The sequence below is a fragment of the Sphaerodactylus townsendi genome, linkage group LG10 (genome assembly GCF_021028975.2).
Source record: "Sphaerodactylus townsendi isolate TG3544 linkage group LG10, MPM_Stown_v2.3, whole genome shotgun sequence".
NCBI classification, from domain to species: Eukaryota; Metazoa; Chordata; class Lepidosauria; order Squamata; family Sphaerodactylidae; genus Sphaerodactylus; species Sphaerodactylus townsendi.
In genome coordinates, this window is record NC_059434.1 from 73205890 (window position 1) to 73231348 (window position 25459).

Consider the following 25459-nt stretch of genomic DNA (forward strand, 5'->3'; position numbering starts at 1 on the left):
CCTTTCAAGTAGATGTTTATGTACCATTATAGGAAAGCAAATTGCCCATTACTCAATTGACACCACCCTATAGAGGTAAATTATTTAATTTACACCCCCAGAGGGGAAACTGTTAGGAACTTCTGTCTCAGAGCTGGGTTGGAACTTCTCTGCTCCTCTTGTATTTATTTAGAGATTTTAATCCCCATTTCACATGAAAATAACCTATAAATTGGTACACAAACAATAATAAAAGCAATTTAAACAGATCATATCTAGACTATAAACCACCCAGGTACTTGAAAGTAAATGATCCGAGGAGTGCAAGTTACAGTTACCAACTGACATCCTCTCCCACATACTCTCAAATTGTCCTGGAGTTTATTGTCGAAGGCTTTCATGGACAGATTCAACTGGTTCTGGTGGGTTTTCCAGGCTGTGTGGCCGTGGTCTGGTGGATTTTGTTCCTAACGTTTCACCTGCATCTGTGGCTGGCATCTTCAGAGGTGTATCACAGACACAGTGTTGAAACAGACTTTTCTCTGTGATATACCTCTGAAGATGCCAGCCACGGATGCAGGTGAAACGTTAGGAACAAAATCCACCAGACCACAGCCATACAGCTCAGAAAACCCACCAGAACCTGTCCAGGAGTGCTCATGCTTTTAACATCAACTTGGTATGGAAACATGCAAATGAAGCAGTTCCTAGGTCAGAAAACAAAAAATTGCTTTGCAGAAATAGCTGGTTTGATAATCTTAAACAACTGATATCTCAAACCCATTGTAAGATGAGGAGAACTTGTAGTCCTCAAGTACACACTGACTCAGCTTAAAAAGACATTTGAGAGACCAGGTCTAACAAAGTATCACTACTAGACCAAAGGCAACAAAAGAAAGAAAGAAAGAAAGAAAGAAAGAAAGAAAGAAAGAAAGAAAGAAAGAAAGAAAGAAAGAAAGAAAGAAAGAAAGAAAGAAAGAAAGAAAGAAAGAAAGAAAGTTTCCCCAGATGGAGGCTGCTGAGAAAGAATGCAGAAGCAGCTGGCAAGCTAAAGGACAGATTGGCTCAGATAAGGACACTTTGCAGCAGAAGAATCCCTGTATGAACAACAACAAAAAACCTGGGAAAACCCCACTGGAAAGCAATCAGCTACGGAGTAAGCAGCGCATGCATAATGGCCACTGTGTGATTTTGGAAGTATTATCTGAATCTGTGGCCCTTTATGCAGGCAGCACTTATTCCAAGGCTATTAGGTCAGTAGTGGGATCTCCCTACATTTCTCAGTTTACGTGCAAGGAGATGCCCCACTGATTCTTCAGAGCCAACTGCCACTTGGTCTGCCTCCTGCTTCTGATCAGGGAGTTGTTTGCTGCCTTTTTCTTTTTCGCCCTTTTTTCTTTCTTTTTCTGGAGTGATTTTAATTATTTATTGCTCCTGTGATAGATCATAAGCATCAAAATTTTAAAAAAGAAAGAAGCCCCTTGGATCTGTTGGCCAAGGAATAGGCGGAACTTCTCTGCATGGTCAGGGTAAAGTGCGGAGAAGTGAAAACCCAGAAGAATCTGAATACGTACTGCAGTGCTTTGCTTTCCCTGTGCAGGCAGGGGGAAAGTTGCACTTTGCCTGCTTTCAGAAACTTCAGGGCTTCTCTGATCTGCGGTGCTATGAGTTTAGGAGTGGGAAAACATATGGTCAACTAAGCATCTGACCTGAAGGGAATGTATGTTCACTGTGGGGCAGACCATAAGTGCATAAATGGCTTGTGGCTGTTTAAATATGAAGCTGTCTTACAGTGAGTCAGAACTTCAGTATCATCATGTCTAGCTAGAGGAGTGGCGAGTTGGGTTATCAACAGACCTCAAGAAAAACGCCTTGTCCCTTTCAGAGAGGCTTCATGTGCAGGTGAATTTTTTCATGGCACGAAAGTAAGTAACATAACTGGAAAATAACATTCCTCCCTCTTTTAAAGGGAAAGGACATTGTTTCTCCAAGTAGTTAGCAACCTCCAAGTCAGCACATCTCCAAGAACTCCAGAGAGAACCTCTCACAACACATTTTGTAAGATTCCTTAGTTGAAAAGGATCTCAAATAAAGCCTGCAGTTTTCTTTGTTTTTGCCTAAGGAATATTTTTTTTTAATTGGCACAGACATGATATTGTTACTAAATGGCCTAGTTACTCTCAAGAGAGCAAGGTTTCAAACACAGCTATAGTAGGGGGAAACTCTTTTTCTGTAAGGTCCTTGTAACAAACAAGTTCATCAGCTAAGCCTCATAAAAGCCACTGAAAATATATTCTTTCAAAATGCCTGCACAGGAAATTACATTGAATACCAGAGATGCCTTAAAATGTTGAAATTATTGCCATTTTTCATGTGGATATTAAATTGACCAGAAAGTCCCTCTTGGCTTCTAGACTGGTATTCTGTGTGATGGGAAGACGTCTGGGAAATCTCCATTGCAAACGAAGCTACTTCTTGCAAAGAAAGTGAAACGACCTCTGCCTTTTGAAAGCAAGTCCAAGGTCACTTTGTGAAATGCATGATAAATGGCCTTCTTTCCTCTTTTCCTTTGTGTGCTCTCTCTCAGCTTCTACTTCTCTCTTCTAAATCCACCTCCCTGTTTTCTGAATCGCCTGGAAAAAATCAGAAGGGAGGTTCAGAGAGAAGTTGGTGAGGGGTCTGGCATGCAGAAAGTCCCAGCTTTGATCCCTGGAATCTACAGTTAAGGGTCAAGTAATGACGTGGAGGACCTCAATCTGGAACCCTGGAGACCTGTTGCCAGTCAAAGTAGGCAATGCCAACCTGGATAGACGAAAGGCCTGACTCAGCATAAGGCAGCTTTATGTGTTCAAGGTGAGCAACATCTTGTGATGGTATATAAATTTATGAGAGAGTGGGCAGAATTAGCTGTTCAGAAGATGTCTGGAAAAAACATTGAGTGTATACTTTAGACCTTCAGTGAGCTCTAAAGTTGATACGTTTAACTCAGAATTCTGTTCATTTCAGTGATTCTTTGATCTAACTTATATACTGAATAGCTGTGATGATTCATTGTACTTTACAGTCCCATTTTTACTATTGTGGCTGGGGAGTGACTCAAGAGAATGACTTCTTTTTCCTACACAACTGCAGGAGAGACAGAAATTAATCCAGTGCAGTTTTTCCCTAGCACGAAGATACAGCAGTGAGGAAAGCTTATGATCATTATATAGCTGTGGAGGCGCAGAGATTGCATTCAGACAATACAAATAAACATCAGATCGTTTGTAACAAGACTGTTCTTAGTTCAGGTTTCCTCCCCATTCTGTCCTGTCATTGCACCCGAAGCTGAAATCAATGTCTTTGTTTAAGAACCACAGTACGTTGTGACATCCAAATCTGGGCACTTGAACAAACAGAGGTGAGTTTCTTACCCAAGAACTGGGATTTTAAGTCTGAGATGAAGTTAGGTTGATTTAAGCATGAACAAAGTGGTGTTTGCTCATGACATCTGAATGCTGTCACAGCCTATAACAGGAGGATAGTTACAAGATGATAATCCAAAAATGCACCTTTACTGGGGCAGACTAATCCCTCAACTAACTGGAAAATGGATTAGTGCCCTGCAGGGCCACTACATGTTCTGCAGGGGCAACTCCTTGGATGAATGTATTTTGGTGCAATGCTACTCTAAAATCTGTACTCCCTTGTCTTTAAGAAATAATCCTTTGATCTTCCTAGGTGGCTGAGGCTACTCCAATCTCATCAGATCTTGGAAGCTAAGCAGTAGCTGCTTAACGGACCCAGTAGGACTGAGATATACTACCTGCAGGCAGTCTCCCTCCCATCAGGAAGCATAGCAACAAAGGTAGGAGGTTTCCCAGCTCAGGGTATTAGCTGGAAGCAGCTGGAAACACATGGGAAAGAAAGGGCCTCTGGCTAGCCTAGGGATGCCAGATCTAGGTTGGGAAATACTTGGAGATTTTTATGGGTGGGTGGAGCCTGAAAAGGGCAGGGTTTGAGGAGGGGAAAGACCTCAGTGGGGTATAATGCCATAGACCCCACCCTTAAAAGTAGCCATTTCCTCCAGAGGAACCTGGTTGTATGGAAATATATAATAGAGGAAGATCTCCAGGCACCACCTGGAGGCTAGCAACCCTAGGCTAGCCCTATGCAAATGCAACTGGGACAGGACAAGGCCAGGAAGGGGTCAAGGGAGGGAAAAGGCTCAGAGAGAGGAGGAGGTATTGATGGGCCTGCAACTTAGGAGCCCCTGAGTTAAGGGGAGAGCTCAGGAGAGACAAGAGGAAGAGAAAAGCAGGCTCGCTGAACAAAGCTGAGAAGGTGTAAGGAAGGGAAGGACCTAAAGAAGGCAATTGAGGCAAGAGTAAGATGAGCTTGGTAAAGCCCAAGACAGAGGCTCATTCCGCACTTGGAGAATAATGCACTTTCAAACTGCTTTCAATGCTCTTTGAAGCTGTGCGGAATGGCAAAATCCACTTGCAAACAGTTGTGAAAGTGGTTTGAAAACACATTATTTTGCATGTGCAGAAGGGGCCAGAGTCACAGTATCGCCTGCTGAGGCAATAGGAAAAAGCTCTGTGTGCTAGATAAAAGAACCCACCTTTAGGGAATCAAATCCATGCAACCCCACCCATTGTTCACAGTCCAACTAGCTCTGGTCTTATTATTTATTATTATTTTATTTTATTAAATTTGATACTCCACCCTTTCCTGACAAATACCAGGCTCAGGGGGGCTTACACACATTATAATTATAATAATTTGACTTAAAAACATTAACTGGTGAATTATAATAAAATACAATAAATCATCAATATCAAAGCCTAAAATTCCTCATCCTAATGTCTCATTCAGAGTTCAAATAATTAACTATCGAGACAAGAAAGGACCTTGAAAAGGTGAAGAAAGTTCAGGAACGTTTGGGAGGCCAGCGAGGTGGGTTGGACAAGCAGAGATGACCAGGACAGATCTTACTCACAAGGTCCTCTCTCTGTTCAGTAAAATCCTTTGTGATCACCACAGCTGGACTGCCACTGGGGTTTCCCTCCATCAAGATGGGGTCTGAAGATCTGGAATTGCACTAGCTCTCCAGACTACAGAGATCATCTTCCCTGGAGAAAATGGCTGCTTTGCAGGGTGGAGTCTATGGCATTCTACCCCACCGAAGTCCCTCACTCCCTCAAACCTCCCTTCCCCTGGATCTACTCCCCAAATCTCCAGGAAATCCTCAACCCAGCATTGGCAGCTCTAGTTGCCACATCTCAGCTTCGACTGGTGGGGGTGGGGGAGAAGCAGGAGGAGGAACATCTTTGCAGAGGATGGATTCCTGTGTCAGATACTTTATAAAGCTTAGAAGTGGCCTTCGGTGTGAGTCAAAGGCCAAAATCCATTGGCTCTTGGCTGACAGCTCATAGCCAGTGTCCTCCATCAAGACTCAAGAACCAGCTGGAGATGTACTTTTTTGTTTTGGTTGGTTTGCTGTGTGCAGGTTGATTTATGTTTTTTTTCCCAGCAGCAAGCCTTTATTGGCATAGACAGCAGTACAACAGTAATAAAAAACAGATTAAAAAGCATATACAATACAGGTCGAAGGAAATCTACTGGCGTTTAGTAATTTCCAGGAGAAAGTCTGCCATTATCATACAGAGAGAAGGATCAGGGTTGTCCAACAAGTAGTGTAATCTAATTAAATCGGGGAGATGGGGTGAATGTAAAGGAGTAAGATTCACATACTTGGATCTGATTTCCTTGAATCTGAGACAGTGTAGTAATTGGTGGGCCAGAGATTCAACTGAGCCATCGTTATATGGGCACAATCTTTTAGCCTTTTCTTGCTTATTTATTTATGTAAGCCCCCCCCCCCCCCCGCATCAAGCTGCTTTCTCTGCCTTTGGGAGAAAAGCAGGGTGTCAATAGATATAAATAGACAAATTCAGGTCTGATTCACACAAGCTGCAGCATGAAGTGGTGATTGACTGTGTGAAGGAGCCATTGCCGAACAAATGCCATACAGAAAATGGAGCTCATTTCAATTTGTGCTCCGTGCGGCATTGCCATGAATGGCGAGGGTGCATAAGCTGTCAGGATGTTGCAGCCCAATGATGACATTTTCTTTCCCTTGAGCATTTGGCCAACATGCTCTTGAGTCACTCCCAATCACAGATACCATGCTGAATTGTACTGCTCTGAACCGTCAGAGGTATTTGGTGAAAAGTCAGACAAGGGCCCTCTGCCCCATCCCCCCTTTCCCTTTCGTTTGTTCTGATTAATAGAAATGTGTACTGACTTTTATATGTTCTGTGTTGGTTTACTGCTGCACTTGTTTTCTTGTCAAGAATTCTGAGCTTTTAGGGAACTGTGTTATCGTTTTAGGCTTTATTATGTTATCAACTTGTTTTATTGGGTTATATACTACCATTCGGTTCTGCTAGTGGCCCCACCTTCCTCTTGACACAAAATGCTCTTCTGCTGGTATTGAAGGAGAGTGAGAGAAGCATGCCACCTAGGGTTGCTTGGCAACTGGTGGGAGTCCAGGGGAAGGGGAGCATTTTGTGTCAAGAGGTTACTATTGGGTGATAGCATGGCATTACTTGCTGTGGAAATCCAGAGATGCCCAAACTTGCTTTGTTACTTAAATAAAAGAATTCAGTTAAATTTTTGGATAATTGGAAACCCATGGTTTGCATAAAACAGAAAAAAATAAATATGTGATTAGTGGTTTTGATGGTAAAGGAAATATCAACATAAGATCTAATAGAGAAAAGTGTGATGTTTATCAGTAGTGATTATAATGTAATAAAGCAGTTATAAAGATTTTGTTGTTAATGGCCAAGTGGTAAAATTCTTCCAGACCCATCTAAACTTGGTGGCAACGGACCGCAGAGATGGTATGGCACTGCCCCACCACTCCCATGAAGGCTTCCTGGTGGCATCGGGAGGCTTGAACAGTAAAAAAGCTGTCCTGCTACCAAGAAGCCCCCATTGGGATGAATGGACTTGTGCCACCTTTTTGGTGGCATAAATCTGAGGCCCAGGTCAATGGTGTAATGCCAACAAAGGCCAGGAGGGAACTGACTAATGTCGGCTCTTCCCTTGGCCAGGGCCCTGACCCACCCCTATGCTGCTGGTGATGGTGGCAGGGGCCCTGGGATGCTGGTGCCTTGTCCCAGTGCCAGAGAGGGCTGCGGTGGCCACACACTGATAAAATCTCCCCTCTGCCAGGACAAATGCCGCAAGGAGGGCATTCCTGTGTCAGATACTCCTGTGTATGTGTGTGTATGTGTTTCACTTTCACTCGAGTTACTGCCTATGTACTGTTTTCACTGCTCATATCTGGCCATCTGAATGAACATTCTAAGCAGCACGAACATTCTAAGGGTGACAGTTACACAAAGGCAGCTGCATGTCCTTCACCATGGAGCGCCAGGAAAAGGTGTTTTACCTGGGCCAGGTGTGAAATTTCAGGTATGTGAACATCTAAAAACACTCTCACCTGGCTGACTATAGTGGCTGGGAATTTTCAGAGGAATTGGCCCAGCAGTTACTGAGTTATACTATCATCAACAAAAACACTGTTAGCTTTTTATATATATAGATTACTTGGTGCTGTTGAAATTTTGAGTCCTTGTGGTAAATGTACTTATTTTTTTTGGTGATTTCTTTGAACAGAGTATGAATTCAAAAGTGACATTTTAATTTTCAATATACAGTTTGGAAAACAACAAAAAGCATGCTTGCTCAGGCGGCGGCGCTGCTTGCTTCCATTCCATGATATACTTGTACTGGTGCCTCTATTGAGATGAATGATAATCCTGCACATAACTGCCATGCATGCATTTCAGAGCACACAAAACTTTACCTTAGACCATTGTACTAATAATGACTGAATAACTTTCAGCCGGCAGGACTGTCATCTGGCAGGACTGCATCATTTATAAAGTAGTCCACCTCAGGGTTGCTGGTAAACTGGAGCATCTGTGTTATTCTTTTTGACTCTTGCCTTTTTCGTTCATTATTTATTGCTTCAACCCAAACACCATCACACTACATGCCCTTTACATGCTATGAACCTGTGCCTCTGTTCTTAAAATAATTTCAAAGACGACACCAAAGCAACACAAAAGTAGTACCAAATTTTTATTAAACAGTTTTCCTTTGGGAAGAAAGGAAAAAAAATAAAACTTTTTGAAAAAAAAAAAGCTCAAATGCATGAACATCATTGATCTGACAATGGGCCTTATTATAACAAAAATTTATTTTCTGAACATCCAAAAATAGCATCCTTGTTTTCTTCCATCAAACCTACCATGAAAAGACTAAATTGACAGATAATCATTTACAAGAACATGCCAACTTTTAATAATCATAACTAAATGGTTCATAAAATAACACCAACCAAATCCATGGTTAGAGTTTTATAAATTCACATAAAAGTTTAAAACAACTCTTCAAATCCCATGTCTTCAGACACAGAAGAAAGACATTTAAGACATTTAACAATGTGTTGCTCGATCATTATTATGGACAGCTATGTTAACCCAGATTTCTGTGTGCTCCAGTGTATGCGCAGAGCCCCTTAGGAAGTAGGCTTTCCCATTCACTTTGATAGAGTCATCTACATTAACGTACCAAGGATTCTCCTTTGAAGTGAATAGGAAACCCTGGCTGATGGTGGGCCACGCTACACACACTTGGGATTTTATGTTAAAGAGTAATAACAACATTGAAACAATTGCATACAGTCTCTAACAAATCTAAGTCAAAGTCCCATTGACTTTACATTCTCTAAATGCACAGTCCATACCTTAAGTCAGTTCAAGTAGACTGAAACAATCAAATCATATTGCATATACACTGCAAATATGAGAAAGAACAAACAATACTGAAGTTCTCTTTTGTCCATGTTTGGTTTCAAAACAGAATGTCAAAAATCAATGCTGAATATGCTAGGATGCAGCAGTTCAGTGGTAAGGAAGACCTCTGCAATGCAATATCAGTTTTATTCCTTGAAGTTATACAACATCCACCATTTGAGTCCACTGATATGAGATACACCATGATTGAAGGAGGACTTTAGCAACGAGGGTGCTAAATTAACAGCAAGTGAAGAAAATGTGTACATTTTTTACAAATTTATCTGCAGTGGGTTTAAAGATTTTATTTAGGTGTCTGTTTACAATGACTTCAATCAATCAATCTTTATTATGGTCATAGATCTGCATAAGGTAAATTGATTGACTTATTGATTGACACAATGAGTTCGTTACAGGTAGCTTAAAGGAAGGAGAAAATGGAAGTCAGAAGGAAGATTCTAAAAATTTGGTAGTTAGAAGTTCAGTCAGAATAGTCTAGATTGTATTGTTGGCTCTTAGCCTAGGGTACCAGTTCTGATATGGACTCATTAAAAGCTCTGTAGCAATTTTTTTCTCTCTCTCCATTTTAATTTTTCTTAACAATGAAATATTTGCAGTGTCTCAGAAGTAGCAGCATGTGAGCTTACTAACATACTAAAACAGTGTATATGTGGTGGGCGAAAGTGCTGTTATATCACAGTAGACTTACGGCAACCCCAGTGGGTTTCCAAGGCAAGAGATGAACAGAGATGGTTTTGTGTTAGGAGTTAAAACTACCAGATCACAGCCACATCATCCAGAAACCCCACAACAGCCAATTATAATAAGATCCCTTTGTAGGGATGGACTCTACTACAAGGTCCTCCATGAAGATTCTTGAGAATCTTGCAGATGTGGCTGATAGCATTGCTCCTAATTCTCTCGAGGTTACTCATTCCCAGCTGGAATGTTATTGTTTGCATGCCTACCAGTTTCAGCACTGTCAGTATATTATTGTTGGTATATTATTGTCTTGTGATTGTCTTGTGATTTGTTCACTAGACATTCTGTTTCATAAGCTCCACTTGCTTACATATGACTGAGAAGAACTCTGTGCCGCTCTTCTCAGAAAGAAGAGAAGACCAATTTGTCACTGACGTCTCTTCCCTCACACTTCTGCTACTTTCAAGCTCAATGCTTTGCCTTGTTTGTAGGTTTATTGATGGTGGGATTATGAGCAGTTTCCCTTTTGAATTTTGTTTTGCAACCTAACATTATGGGTTAGACAAAGGTGGGGCCTGTCCATGAATGCTTAAGTATGAACAGAAGTAAAAAGAAAGAAATAGGTGGAAAAGAAAGCCTGAGAACTTAACAGGATGAAGTGGGTGAAGAAGCCAAACTTGTTCATCCCCTGGCTACTATTTGTTTAGTCTTTTTACATGCCTATTTGACAGATATTTGGGGAGTAGGTGTGGTTCAGTACAGGGGGCCTCTGCTTCACAAGCAAAAGGTTGCACATCAATCTCTGGTATCTCCAGTTAAAAGGACAAAGCAGTAGATGATGTGAAAGATCTCCATCTAAGGCCCTGGAGAGCCATTGTTAGTCTGGGTGGCCAATAGTGATCTTGATGGACCAGTAGCCTGATGCAGTATAACAAAGCAACCTTTCAGTCACTGAACTGTACTTGTTGAATACAACACCTGAAGAATAAACACCCTTTACGCACAGTTCAATGACTTATGGGTTGTTTTGTTGACTTTTGTACTGTATGCCCTCTATTTTGTATCACTGATTCAGTATAAGGTAACTTCATGTGTGTGTGTGTGTGACTGAAAATTTAAGTTGAATAATTATGTGGTCTGATTAGGAAGGAAAAACAAAAAGGATAGGTTCAATTCCCAACGAGGTGCCCTATGATATGCTTTGATGCCAAAAATCCCGTTATTTTATCCTAAGCATTTACAGTGCAATCCTAAACAGAATTAGGCCTTTCTAAGCCCAATGACTTCAGTGACTTCAGTGATCCTAAATAGAAGTATTTAGGATCGCACTGTTTGCACAGTGACTCATAGGACTGAATCATTGAATACTTAAAAAAATTATATTCCTTTACCTGTGTGCTTGGGTGTTAAAACAAAAAGTAATAGAAGAGACACCCAATCTTTTATCTATATAAAAGACAAGGTATATTGGCGATGACTCACTTTTTAAATAACTGTGTAGGCATGTGAGCAGAGGGGGTAAGCCATGCTGATGCAAGTGCATTGTATAAAGTAATAGGGGCAGGGCCCACTGACTGCTCCCATTTACAATTAAGGCATGGCGTATTGCAGGCACATGAGCAGAAGGGGTTCCATGTCTCTTGTCTTGGGAGGATTAGCATCCTGCAAACATTTCCACGTGTTGAATTTTAATATTTCATGAACAATGACAATGACATTGGCGGTTTCCACACAGCCAAGGGAGAGACCCTGCATCGGCATTAATCATGCCGATGCAGGCTCTGGGGCTGTTCGCACAAATGGCCCCATGGGATGCGCAGCTGTGGGAGCAAGCTCCGCACAGCCGCGTATTCCTTGTCACTCTGAGGAAGGAGTGGCCACAGCAATGGCTGAAGCATCGGAGACCAGGGGGCGTGTCCCCTTCCCTCCTCAGAGCAACGATAGAATGACGCGGCTGCCAGCAGAAAGGAACGAGATGTTTGGGGCCGGGGAGGGGTTGGGGAAAACGCCGGCTTCCACCCACTGCCTGGCAGTGGATGGAATCCGGCGTTTGGAGGAAAACTCGCTCCCCAAGCGAGTTTTGAATACACCGTTTTGGCAGGCACAGACCGCTGCTGCATCGATTTGGCAGCAGTGCCTGTACAAAGGGTTCCCGCCAAAACGGTGTTTTACCGGGCTGAAGCCATTGCTTTCAGCCCGTGCAGAAACCGCCATTGACAATGACAGCAGTTTTCTAGGGCTTCATTGTCAGCGCACCAATTATTGTGCATATTTAAACTTTGGTTTTGATTGGGGTTGAGGTCTAACGGGCAAAGCTTAATGAGAGTGGTGGCTTTTAAGGTGAGCCAGTATGGAAAGGGAGTGCCAGCAAGCTGGACTGGTTTCCAGCATCTCACCGATATCAATGAAAAAGTATGTAGTTTTGTTACTCCTCTCTCAGTTTAGCCTATCATTAGGGAACTTGCGGCTTTCCAGATGTTTCGGTCCTACAATTCCCATCAGCCTCTGTCAGCATGGCCAATTGGCCATGCTGGTAGGGGCTGATGGGAATTGTAGTTCCTGAACATCTGGAGAGCCGCAGGTTCCCTACCCCTGGTCTAACAGCACCATTGTAGGGATGAAACGGAGAAAGGGGAGATAACTCTGACATCTTTGGAGAAAGGATGGGGTAAAAGTAGAATAGATGAGAGGAATTTGGAGAAAGAGAAGTATCCCTCAGAAAATTTCAAACATGGGAAAAGTTGGCTGTAGCTCTCTACACATGACGCCTCTGTATGCTGACTGAACATTTGGAGGAAGGAGTAGGCACAATTGGTCGTACCTCTGTGACAGCTGTCTCCTGTGTATTGTATTGGTCGTACCTCTGTGACAGCTGTCTCCTGAACATGACACCTACACATGGATTATGATTATGCTACCTCTTTATGATGGGGAAGGAACATGCATGTGGACACTTCCTGCACATGTAGGTGACATGCTCATGAACTAGTAATTGTGTTGAGACAAATGGCAGGACCAACATGCCCTTACCTGCTCCTGCTAACCATGTGTTCAGTCAGCAAGTGGAGCTTTTGTGTAAAGAGAAGTATAATCTTATCATAATCAGTCTCCTGTCATTTATGTCAGGTGAGGACTTGCTGTACAGTAAAGGTAATGTAGCCGAAAGGGGAACGGTTGGTGTAAAAATATACATCACACAGTGCTAATGCCGTCATTACCAATGTAATATACTGAGACACAGAGAGAGAGAGGTAAGCATTGTTTTCACTGACTATATTCCATTGAACCTGTCAAAAGGGATGCTTAAAGGTTCTAGAAGTTGGACAAGAACAAAAATAGTGTGGATGTTAGTTTGAAAAATAAAGAGAACACAAACCTGTGAGATTTTCATGGGCGGTCAAAGGAAGCCTTTTGACTCAGCACAGAGTTGGGAGTGAAATGAAGGCCAAAGATTATCAGGTCCAGAAAGCTATATTCTTTCTTGAAAGAAAACTAATGTCTTCTGAATCTTAAAACAAAAACATGAGCCCACAAATATCTGGATACTGATCTGGAATTTATCTTTTGCTGTTTTTTTTGCTAATGTTTATATTATCATAATGATTATCAAAATAATTAAAAGCATACGTTTGCACAGGCTGAAATACATATGAATTACACGGGGTCTTCAAGCTGCCCATCTTTGCACAGTTGTGATTACACAGATGTAAATTTGCTTCAGAAACATTATGTGGGATTCCTGGAAGGTGAAGCTCAGCTACCAAGGGACTCTGTGCTCTGTCCCAGTATTGGTCAAAAGTGTTTACTTTGTATAGCGCAACATGCTTGCCATGTTGCTCACTGCACCGGCTCCTTTCCAAAGCTACAGAAAAGGGGTGTGTGTGTTCTGTGGTTGCTGTGGATCCGTCAATCAGATGCATTGCCTTTGGGGGTGGGGAGAGCCAATCAGAATGCACCCACTGGGGATGTTGAAGCACATGTGCTGCATGTTGTTAAAAAAAACCAGGCTTGTGCAAAAGAAATTGGAGTATTTCCTCCCGGTCTTAACTCTACTCTTTCACAGAAACGGGCACCCATGCAAAGGGAGAAATTGGGATAAAACAGACCCAGATTGTAAGACACCGATTGTGCCATGCAGAAATGGAATAATTGTGGTGTAACTGCAGAGCTGAATAGTTCTGAGCTCCCCTTGGAACTCCACTAGGGGCAGCAGGAATGTCTCAGGTTCTAGTTTAATAGACCTGAATATTTTTGAAAAACCAAAAAAAATCCAGTCTGGAGATTTGGCTTTTTTTTCAGGTATTTCAAAAATTTCTGGGACTATTTAACCTGAACTTGAAAAATACCCTTCCTCCCAAGGTGCACACTCCTAGTCTTGTTATGTGGCAAAAACCAGGTTATGCATAGCTCTGGTGCAGATTTCATTCAGTTAAATACAATGAAGTTGAAAGCACATACCTTGAGTTTTTCCAGTCATCTGCAATTCACCTATATGCTTGTACACTACTATTGTTGACCACAACATGAATAAATGCTACTCTGAGCTATTGTTAACCATTTGCTGAAAATGAGTTCAAAGGAAAACAATGGAATTTCAGACTCATTCTCATTATTTTCATTTTGAGTGTCATGGCTAACTTGCCAAACTGTGTTTTGTGTATTTCTACTAAGCAAGAGAATAGAGTCCTTGGGCCATTATTTCGTTTACTACAATTTAATGGTAGCACCATCAAGCCTAACCAATAATCCAACGGACAATGATGATGTATCTCATGACAAATGGCAATTCTAATTTAGGAGAACTGTTAGATTATTTCTTTCTACACAAGAATGTTTTAAATGTAGGATTTTAGTTGGAAACAGAAACTTTCCCTTTGTCCTGCAGTATTACATAACCTGTTAAATCGCCAGTTATACCTTCACAGTAACCCAGAACTCATATCTTGCATCCAAAGCTTTGGAAGATGAAATATGCAACAGAGGTTTCACAAGACTTAAACTTTTGTTTTATAGGTACACTCAGAAAAAGAAAAAGAAAAAAGAGGCCCATCAGCCCCAAAGAAAGCCCTTTTCCCTTGCATGATGGCTGAGAGTTGGATATGTACAGCCTTGGAAAGATGTATAAATCATATTTATACATAGAACTGTCTTAGAAAACTAGAGATTTCAGTACAAAGGACACATTCATTGAAAGAATGCATGCTGTTGTTTTATGAGTTACACTATACACAAGAGGATACCGCAAAGTAGCATTGGTTTGTATTTGTAGGAAATTTTTGCACTATGCATTGCTATCTATTCTGTGGGAGAGGAGATTTACATGTCAGAACTACCAGAAATACTGTAACAATGCATGAAAAATACTGATACAAAAACAGCAACAAGTTGATATATCTAGCAAATATCCCTTGTTTGCATCATTCTGTTTGCACCAGAAAAAATTAGCTTAGAAAACCAAACAATTGTTCCAAGAAAATAGCAGAATTTAAATTATTGCAAAGTTTAAGCCAATTCCTCCCCCTCCCCCAGGTACAAAATGTAATTCAAAGTTTGTCTAGCCCAAGAAATAAACTAGCATTATCTAAGTATAAAATGGAAGAGGTACCTTGATTTTTGTAGAACAGTGCATTTGTATTGAGGAAAACATTGCTTTGATTATGACGAATGTATTAGCAGAGTTGAGAGAGGGCTGAACACCCTGTGTAAAGCCAACTTGAAATCCATAATGAATAGGCATCAGATGCTTTTTTCGGTCTACCGTGGCATCAGCAGACAACAAAGATGAAAGCACAAATCTGAACACTGAAATCATGCTATTTCTAATCTACTTGAACAGCCTGGTTCTTATATCGTCTTGTGGAGCAGGGAAAAAGTGGAGCCAATATAAGGACCAAGAGAGTTTCTGAAGAAGAAATATATCAGCTCGGATGAGCTTATCCAGTGGCGTTGCCTCCAGAATGCGGCACTGCTATCTTCTGTACAATGTATAGTATATTTTTTCATATTTCCCACCCACCCATTTCCCAAGGATCCCCTGGAGGATGGGCATGGAGAATCTGTCCTCACATGAACTTTGTTCAGACCAAGAGAAGGTGACAGGCTCATAATTTCCTAGCAAGTGTCTTCCCAACAACAAAAAAAAAAATCAAAGCCAAGTTTTCAGGAGCAAAGTTAAACGCTCTTAACCCTCATACCATACCGGTCCTCAATATTCTTGACAGTACACCTATATATCTCAAACAAATTGATATTCCTCCCCCCACAAAAAAATTCTTTTAAGTAGTGAATTTTGATTTCTGAACAGAATGAATGTGTCCAAAACAATAGAAATTCAGATTTATAGACAATTATATAGACAATTATTCCCCTGCACATCTTTCAACCTTGGTAACTGCAGACTTTGTTAAAATATTGGTCCCTGTCTAGCTGATAAAAACAGACATGGGAATTGGTTTCTGCTACAGAGTTTTCTAAAATATATTTTCAGTCCAATTTCTACTGACTCAAAAGTACGTACTACTTTGTTTGTTGGGACTAATTAATAGTTAAGTGTGCAAAGGATTGTTTCTCTTAAGCATATTCTTATTCCTTATAGATATGGAGTATTAACTGGTAAAAAATAACAGCTCATTAGTTTTCTGATTCTTATTTTTATGAATTTGGGTGTGTGTATAGTGCTGTCAATTTGCAGCCGACTTCTGGCAACCCCAGGAAGGGATTTTAAGACGAGTGAGAAGCAGAGGTAGTTTACCATTACCTTCCTCTACGGAATCTTCATTGATGGTTTCCCTTCCAAGTACTGACCTCACTTAGTTTCCAAGATCTGATGAGATAGGGTTATTCCATGCCTCCTTACCTCCTTTTATGAATTCTTACCAGCCTGCAAATCTGTTAATGTGTGCCTTAACTGCAAGATGGAAAAGTAGCTTGAGTTGTGTTTATATTCATATTAAAACATGCTGGCCATAATCCACAAAGCCCCACGTATAGTTGTGTGCATGATGTTGTATGGAAATGTCTTGGCATGTCCATCCTCTGAGCAGATGCAGCCAACTTTAACAGCACCTGTGCAGGAAGAAAGAACGAGCTGGAAACACCTCCCCTTCTAACAGGTGATTGGCATTGGCAAAGATGAATAGGCCAAACCTCATTCTGGAGATGAATATGTAGGCCAGGAGACATTGAATATGGAGCACCACATCCCAGATGTGCTTTTTTTTGCCATTACACAAAAGTCTGCTTCAGTACACAGGCCAGTTTTGTAGGATCAGGGTAAGAGTCTACCATGAGATTTTCAGCAAAGCTGTATTGCACATTCACTTATTTAGCTGAGCTACTCACATAAAACCCCACAAAGACATCGCCTAAGAAAACCTATGTTAAGGACAGCTCAAAAGGCCTTTCCTTTTGTAGAGTGATTTCAAATTCCTTTCTGATCAATGTTCCAAATGCCTTTGGGATGGTATTAATGCAACCTATTGTATAATGTGACAATCACCACCCTCCCTGTCAAGCACACTGTTTTAAGGAACTTTGGTTCAGCTACATGGGTCCACTATTTTTTGTCAGTTCTGTTGATTGATTACTTCAGTTTCCAATCATTGACATTCTGATTTACCAAGCAAGTGCACATGAATGAGGCCCTAATTGAAAACAACTGGTAAACTAAACCTTGACAGAGGTGGCCAACCTACGGTGCTCCAAATGTTCATGGACAACAATTCCCATCAGACCCTGCCAGTATGGCCAATTGGCCATGCTGGCAGGGGCTGATGTGGACTGTAGTCCATGAACATCTGGAGCACCATAGGTTGGCCGCCCCTAGACAGGGACTAATGGGAATCATAGTCCATGAACTCCAATTCTGGAGAGCCAAAATTGGACACCCCTGGTCTATAGTATTGATGTGGTATCATTGAAAGTTTTACATCTGTCCAGGAATGTCATGGCTTACAGTGTTACACCTGACTAAGTCAGTACATTTTACTGCAGACACTTGTGTTCTGGCATGGATGCCTTATGGGAGGGTCTGTGGGGCAATGGTAGAGCACATGCTTTGTACACAGAAGGTCCAGTTTCTGTCCCTGCCATCTCCAGCTAAAGAACCTCAGAAGGCAAGTACAGGGCTAGCCATTCTCTATCTGCAAGTATGGAGCAAGTCAGAGGAACCAATACTGAGCTAGAAGGACTAGGGATCAATTCCAGTAACACTGTTCTCATAAATACTTTGTCTACAATTATCAGTCCTAATATGGCTGCTAGTGAAGGGAGGTTCCAATTTAAATCACCTGGCAAGGGAATGGCAATACCCAAGGCAAGGTCATTGAGAAAGTAACTTGATCAGCAGAATACAACAAAGCTGTTTACATAAAAGTAATGTGGATATCAGCCGATGAGGGATTTTATGCTCAGAAAGGATTACTTCAGTTTTCATGCTGTGATATTATGCAGTGAGGCGTGTGGTTCAGACGGGTCACGTTATGCTGTGGAAGGTCTATGATTGGTAAGGTAATGCGACATCTTGACAGTTTGATACGTCCAAATGGAGCAAAAAGAATTAGAAGTCTGGGGTAAAATCAAAGGCCATTTAGCTATTAGTCATTAAAGCTAAGCAGTACAGATGTACTGAGACAGTATATCTCCAGATATCAGATCCTTGGAATCAACAACAGTATGAAGCTATGGTTCTTATGACCTGCTTGTGACTATCCAGAGGTTTTTTTTATGAGAAACTGAACTGGATGAACCTTAGTAAGGGTCAGCAAGCAATTCTTTGGGCCCTCACCCTGATGATGGATTGAGTAAATGAGCACAACAAGAGAAGGGCTGGCAGTAGATGAGTGAGCACATTTCACTGTACAAAACCTAAACCAAAAACCCCAAAGACCACTGTCACCTTCTCACCCCCGATTTGTACCCACTGGGAGGACATTTCTTTTTAACTAATTCTCTATTCATTCCTCACATCTACTTTCACAGTAACATTATTCAAAGAACAGATTGTTATTTGATTACCATCTTCTGAAGTCTCAGATAAGCGAGCTATTGATGGTAGAAGAAAGAAAAGAAAGAAACCGGGCCTCTTTTGGATTTTAGATACCATCAAGATGGTCCCATCCACCATGAAGTCAATAAAGCTTTGTCGCTTTGACTTCCCTAAATCCAGAATTTCACACGATTTCTGCAAGACAGAAAGTTCAACTACGCGTTTAAGTCAACATGCTAGCTCCCCTTCCCCTCCCCCTCCCCCACTCCTTCCTTTACAGGGAACTTTCAGATTTCATAGACAGATCAGAGTTGCCAACTTCCAAGTGGGGCCTGGAGATCTCTAGTTTACATAATTCTCCTGGGTCAAATGGTGCTTTAAAGGATGGATTCAATGACATCATATCCCATGGAGGAGGTCCCTTTCCTCCCCAGGCTCCACCCCCAAATCTCCAGGAACTTCTAAACCTGGAGCCGGCAACCCTAGGACAACAATCATAAATTTTAAACAAATCATATGTAGCAGCTGAGGAGAACTTTAGGAATCCATTGTGCCCCCTTACACCAAGTGAAGAGTGTGGTCTGCCATAAAAACAGGCTTCCTCCATTTACCCATCTTGTTGGCCTAAAGTCTGGAGCTCGGATGTGTGTAGATTGTGGTGAAGGAAAACATTTTTCCTGCTGTACATGTGTAAAGAGATTGGTCCTCTGGGGGGCTGTCCCAGTCTTCCTATGAAAGTAGAATGTTGTCGAGGACTAGCAGCATGATCCTTCAGAGCCCCGGCAAAAACAGGGACGTTATCGGCTGTGGCAGTCGGTTTGCATTGCGTTTCTCCAACGAGGCCGTTCTGGCTGACCTCTGAAGAGAGGCTCTCGTAAGTGTCTCTCGTGTGCTTGATAACTTCCACTATATCTTTCTCTTTCAGGAGGCTGCTGAGGTACCCGCTCGACAGCTGGCAGCTTTTGCTTTCGTAGGAGTTTGCCTGGTTGCTTGACAGGTATCTAAAATGGTCCTCGGTGGGTGTATGTGCTGACTTTCTGTCCTTTGTGTTGAGAGTTTGGCTCACCATTTTGTTTAGGAATGTAGCCTGTGCAAAAAAAAACAAACAGAAAGGGGTGAGAATGAAGCATTAGGAACAGAACAAGTTAACAGCGAGGCAGCTCGGAGAACGCACGCATAATGTTTCCAGTGTCACTGGCAGCTATGGAACAGGCTAGGTGTTTCCCTGTTGATTAAAATAGAGACAAATACCAAAACACCTGAAAGAGATCAATAGCTGTTAGAAGCGCAGAAAGGAAAACGCTAATCATTGGTCCATTCTGCACAGCACAAATAAGACATCCTTAGGACGTTTTAAAAAGAACCTCTTGACCTTTTCGTTCTGCATAGCAGATTTTTTATTTTTCCTGCCTTCCACACACCCTCCCCATTACAGCCCTTGCTTTCATTTTCGCAGCCACTTGAGCTGACCATTTTCTACAGCTTGGGAGTCTCTGCTGCTGCCATTGGCTGCACTTGTTTCCCACAGAGGTATCCTCTGTTTACAGCTCATCCGATTGCTATTTTCTTGTGAAACGTTCATGAATAAAGTTTGTTTTCTCTGGCAATCCTGAACACATCATTTCCCCTCCCCTTTTTTTGTTTTGTTTAGAGGGAGCAGTATTCGTATCTACAATGACATGGATAAGAGAATCACAACACCTCGGAAAATAGGTCTGTGGTGGCGAACCTATGGCACTCCAGATGTTCATGGACTACCATGCTGGCGGGGTTGATGGGAATTGTAGTCCATGAACATCTGGAGTGCCATAGGTTCGCCACCACTAAAATAGCTCTACCTGCCATTGAGAAGCATTGGGTAGACCTGTCCTCTGTGGACAGTCACTTTCTGTGAAGGACAGGTCTACCCAACACTTCTCAATGGGAGGTAGACCAGTCCTCAAAGCAGCTGAAATTATCCTATCCATGTCATTGTAACTATCAATACAGCTCCCTCTAAACAACATAAAAAAGGGTGTGTGTGTGTGTGGGGGGGGGGACGGCATATGCATGGGACTGCCAGGGAAAACAAACGTTATTCATGAATGTTTTACAAGGAAATAGCAATCGGATGGGCTGCAAGTAGAGGAAACCTCCATGGGAAACAAAGGCAGCAAATGGAAGCAATGGGCCTTTCCCCACTTACCTTAAGCCCCGCGCTACTTGAGGAGAGTAGCACGGGGTCCCCCGGCACTCCCCACGAGAGGGGCGGTGACAGCGCAGCCGCCCCGACGCTGCCGCTGTCGCGCCCCCTCGGTGCGCGGCATCCCTGGCGCTCTTGCAAAGGGCGCCTTTTGATGACCCCGCGCAGAGCGTGGGGTCGTGGGGACACCTGGGTGTGCACCAGGGATGCTGCGTGCTGAGAGCAGCGTGCGGCATAGGGGAGATAGGGGAGAGTGGGGAAATGCCCAATGGGGACTCAAGTTTCAGAAAATGGCTGGGGCAAGCTGCTGCGAAAATGAAAGTAAGCGCTCTGATGGGGGAAGGGGAATGGAAGGAGGGGAAACCAAAGTGTCTCCTGCCTGTTTGTGTTTGCACAAGCAGAAGACATTTTAAAGACAATTCCCGGGGGGGAGGGGAAGTCCACCTTTTAGTGACTTAAAAAAAAAGATGCCCTGAGCTGAAATAAAGTGTCCTGGGGACATGTTGGGAAAAAAGCTGGTCAGACTTCCTCCCCAAGACGCCTTCTATAGCATCCTCAGGACATCTTATTTGTGTTGTGCGGAATGCCCCATTGTTTAAAAGAGGGGTGGAGGAAGAATTGAGTATTAGTTATAATAACTTGGAAATTCTTTTGAAGGATGGAAATACGACAAAGGCAAACTCTGGGAATTTATGGAGAACAATGGTGACATGTTTTGAACATGAACTTCACACAGCATTTGCAAACATTTTCTACAAAGAACAAACAGTTTTAATTCAGCGTGATTTGCTGGATGTAGTCAGCTTATGAAGAAGGCTGTTAGAAATGTTCTGCATCAAGTTGACTTTGACAGTTCTCGTCACTTCTTGGGGGGAGGGCAAAAAGGAATCTATTCTCTCATTTCTCTCCCTCTCATGTCACAACCAGGAGACTGGCAACCTTAGCAGGAGAAGAAATCATGTAAATCATCCCACTCATTTCACTGCATTGTACAGATGATATAAAATTCAGCCACAGGGAAATAGCTGCACTGATATAAAACCAGGAGGATGCTCTCATGTAGATAAAGCACAAAGTAGTTCACAAGTCTCAGGCATTTATTCTCCTAACTGCAATGAAAATGCTCCGGCAACACATGATATGCCTGCTCTGTAGCGGAAAATTCATAGCAGGAAGGCCAAATCTGAAATGGGGAAATGTGCCTCCTGTTTGAAAGATGCATCACAATGCACAAATACAGTTCTCATATGTACAAATCTAATTTTGTTGATGTGACTCTTCTAAAATATGCAGGCAAGAAAGGCTGAAAGAAAAAAGTGACACAAAGAGACATAAATCTGCTGCCTTCTACAAATGTAGACCATGCAAATTTTCAAGGGAAGTTTCTAAAAGGTATACTATAACTCACACTGCAATTAGCACATTTTATGTTTCTTTCTCCTGTTAGTCATTAGTAAAATTACACTTCCAAAGCTCCAGTTAGTGAATGAGATACCAGCTGTAATAGATTTTACTGTATATGGTCCTTTAAAGGTATTTTCATCTACCTTTTGAAAATCTTTGTCCCAGCTTGGAACCTTCATTATTCCAGGCTTGAAGAGGAAACTGCAATATGCCTTTAATAGCATTAGCTTTAAAAAGGGCTTGGACAGATTTATGGAGGAGAAGTCGATTTATGGCTACCAATCTTGATCCTCTTTGATCTGAGATTGCAAATGCCTTAGCAGACCAGGTGCTCAGGAGCAGCAGCAGCAGAAGGCCATTGCTTTCACCTCCTGCACGTGAGCTCCCAAAGGCACCTGGTGGGCCACTGCGAGTAGCAGAGTGCTGGACTAGATGGACTCTGGCCTGATCCAGCAGGCTCGTTCTTATGTTCTTCTGTAAGGTGATACCAACATCCAAGTGGAGCCTGGAGATCTACTGGAATTACAGGTAATCTCCAGTATATAGAGATTAATTCCCCCAGGAGAAAATGGTTGCTTTGGGAGGTGGAATCTATGGGATTGTCCTCTGTTGAGGCTCCTCCCCAAACCCCTCCCTCACCAAGCTTTACCTTTGAATCTCCAGAAATTTCCCAACTCATAGTTCACAGCCTTTTAGATCTTTTTGAACCCTTTCACCTTTATTTCTGATTGTGCAAACTTCATAGGGGATCCTAAAGAGTCCCAAAATAAAGAATGTTGCAATTCTGGACCTGATATAAGAAATAATAACATTTCATAAATGTGCTAGCACGTCCCTAAAATGTAGGGTTAGAATGATAGAATCGTAGAGTTGGAAGAGACCACAAGGGCCATCAAATCCAACCCCTGCCATGGAGGAAGACACAATCAAAGCAATCCTGACAGATGGCCATCCAGCCTCTGCTTAAAAACCTCCAAAGAAGGAGACCTCACCACACTCTGGGGCAGTGTATCCCACTGTCAAACAGCCCTTACCTTCAGGAAGTTCTTCCTAACATTTGGGTGAAATCTCTTTTCCTATACTTTGAATCCATTACTCCTAGTCTCTGGAGCAGCAGAAAACAAGCTTGCTCCATTTTCAACATGACACCCCATCAAATATTTAAACATGGCTATCATGTCACCAGTCACCCCTTAACTTTTTCTTCTCCAAACTAAACATACATAGCTCCCTAAGCTATGCATGTTTCCTGTGATTCCACAAAACATGGAATCCAGACCCTTTACTCTGGACCCATTTCAGCTTCTCAATAGCCTTCTCTGGACCCATTTCAGCTTCTCAATAGCCTTCTAGAATTGGGGTACCCAGAACTGGACACAGTATTCCAGGTAAAGCCTGACCAATGCAGAATAGAGGGTTGCCAATCTCCAAGTGGTGACTGGTGATCTGCTGCTATTCCAATTTATTTCCAGGAAACAAAGATCGGTTCACCTGGGGCCTTTCCCCACTTTTCCCTCCACCACCGTTGCTGCGCTCCACTCGCTGCGCGAGTCATTTCTGGTGCGCGCCCCGGCTTTCCCACGACCCCACGCTTTGTGCGAGGTCATCAAAAGGCGCCGTTTTCTCCAGCACCAGGGATGCCGCACGCTGAGGGGGCGCGAGAGAGGCAGCGTCGGGGCGACTGCATTCTCGCCGCCCCTGAAGTGGGGAGTGCAGCTGGACCCCGCTCTACTTGAGGAGAGTAGCGCCGGGCTTAAGGTAAGTGGGGAAAGGGCCCTGGAGAAAATGGCAGATTTGGAAGGCAGACTCTATAGCATTATAGCCCATTGACATCTGTCCCATCCCCAAACCCCACTCTTTTCAGGCTCCACCTCCAAAATCTTCAGGTACTGCCCAACCTGGAACTGGCTGCCCTGCTAAAATGTCATGCAATACAAGTTTTACTAATATGGACATTCATAGCTGATTTTGAGATTTTTTTCCTTGGTCGAAATAGCTGAACAATTCCAATGGAGGGGAAAAAAATAAAGAAATTTGTCAAGACTTGTGAAATTTCTTGTGGGATGTGTTCGGCACATCCTTCTTTCAAAGCCCTAATTCTATCATTATGTCAGCAGTGATAAGTATGAAATAGTCTTTTATCTGCTTCAGTTGTTTTGCTTGATAGTGGGGGAAATGTGCAGTTTGCACCTCATATTTTAGTCTTCATTAAAATTTTGTTTTCAGGCATCTTTCCAAAAAAGGCAATGTATTTATATATTTATTTCAAACCTTTATAAAGGTGGATAACTGGAACCCAATGTTTAAAAAACAATAAAAAGATCACCCAAAATACAGTTCTAAAAAAGAAAGGCATTAAAACTATCTTTGTGTGGGGGAGGGAAGCTTTAAAATTCAAGGCACTCGCAAATCATCTCAATGAGCAAAAGACACTTCTGATGTGTTCTGTTTTACATTCCTTCCTTGCAAATTTGCAAGAGACGCATAGATCCGGGAGGCAATTCCATAATATTGGAGGAGCCATGGAAAAAGCCCATGAAACAGGCGGCCTCAGAATGGGTTCCATACAAGGACTGACCTAACTAAACAGGCATCTTTTGCTAGAATGGTCCTTGAGGCAATGGTGGGCTGAATGCGGATCGTTGCACATCAAGACACAGTGTCTTGAATCATTCACAGATTTTCCATTTGGGATTACCCAAGTGAGATACAAAGCATGTTCCTCTTCCTCTTTTCTTTTTAAATATTTCAGAGCAAGTCTGAAAATATGCCACTTCAGGTAGTCATCTGCTGTGTATATGCTGCAGTATATCTACCCTTGGAAAAGGGTAGCAGTAGGCCCAGAGAGATGATCCCTTTGGGAATCAAATGGTGCACGGCCCAGAGTGCCAGCAAGGTGTAATGGTTAATGACCGCAGACTCGAATCTACTGGACCAGGTTTGTTTCCCCACTCCTCCACACGAAGCCTGCTGGGTGACCTTGGGCTAGTCACAGTTCTCTCAGATCTCTCTCAGCCCTACCTAACTCACAATGTGTCTGTTGTGGGGAGAGGAAGGGAAGGATTTTGTAAGCTGCTTTGACGCTCCTTGCAGTTGAGAAAAGCAGGGTATAAGCTAAGCTCTTCCTCTTCTTTCTTGTTCATGAGTTGTTACAGATGTAGGCGTTTTACCCACAGCCAAAATATCCCAGGGAAAAAGCGGGATTATACATACTGGGATGTTTCATTCTCAGTTCCTCCTAGAGTTCAGGCTGGGAGGAAGAACTCCAGGTGATTGCGCAAGGCCCCTGGTTTACTTTCATTTTTTCTCACCGACATTGCCACGCATGACTGTCCCATTTTTCCGCCATTC

The 25459-nt window shown here is 42.5% G+C and overlaps 1 protein-coding gene across 2 annotated transcripts in view; it reads right to left on the bottom strand.

The window, feature by feature from the left end:
• Nucleotides 1-19093: 19093 nt before the first annotated feature.
• The window catches only part of LOC125440107 (serine-rich coiled-coil domain-containing protein 1-like), a 129074-nt gene continuing 122708 nt past the window's right edge, over nt 19094-25459 (bottom strand). For both annotated transcript variants that reach the window (XM_048509680.1, XM_048509681.1), the window contains exon 2: nt 19094-19609. In XM_048509680.1, coding sequence (XP_048365637.1) covers nt 19130-19609 — 480 coding nt within the window. In that variant the 3' untranslated portion in view covers nt 19094-19129. The remainder of the gene's footprint in view (nt 19610-25459) is intronic.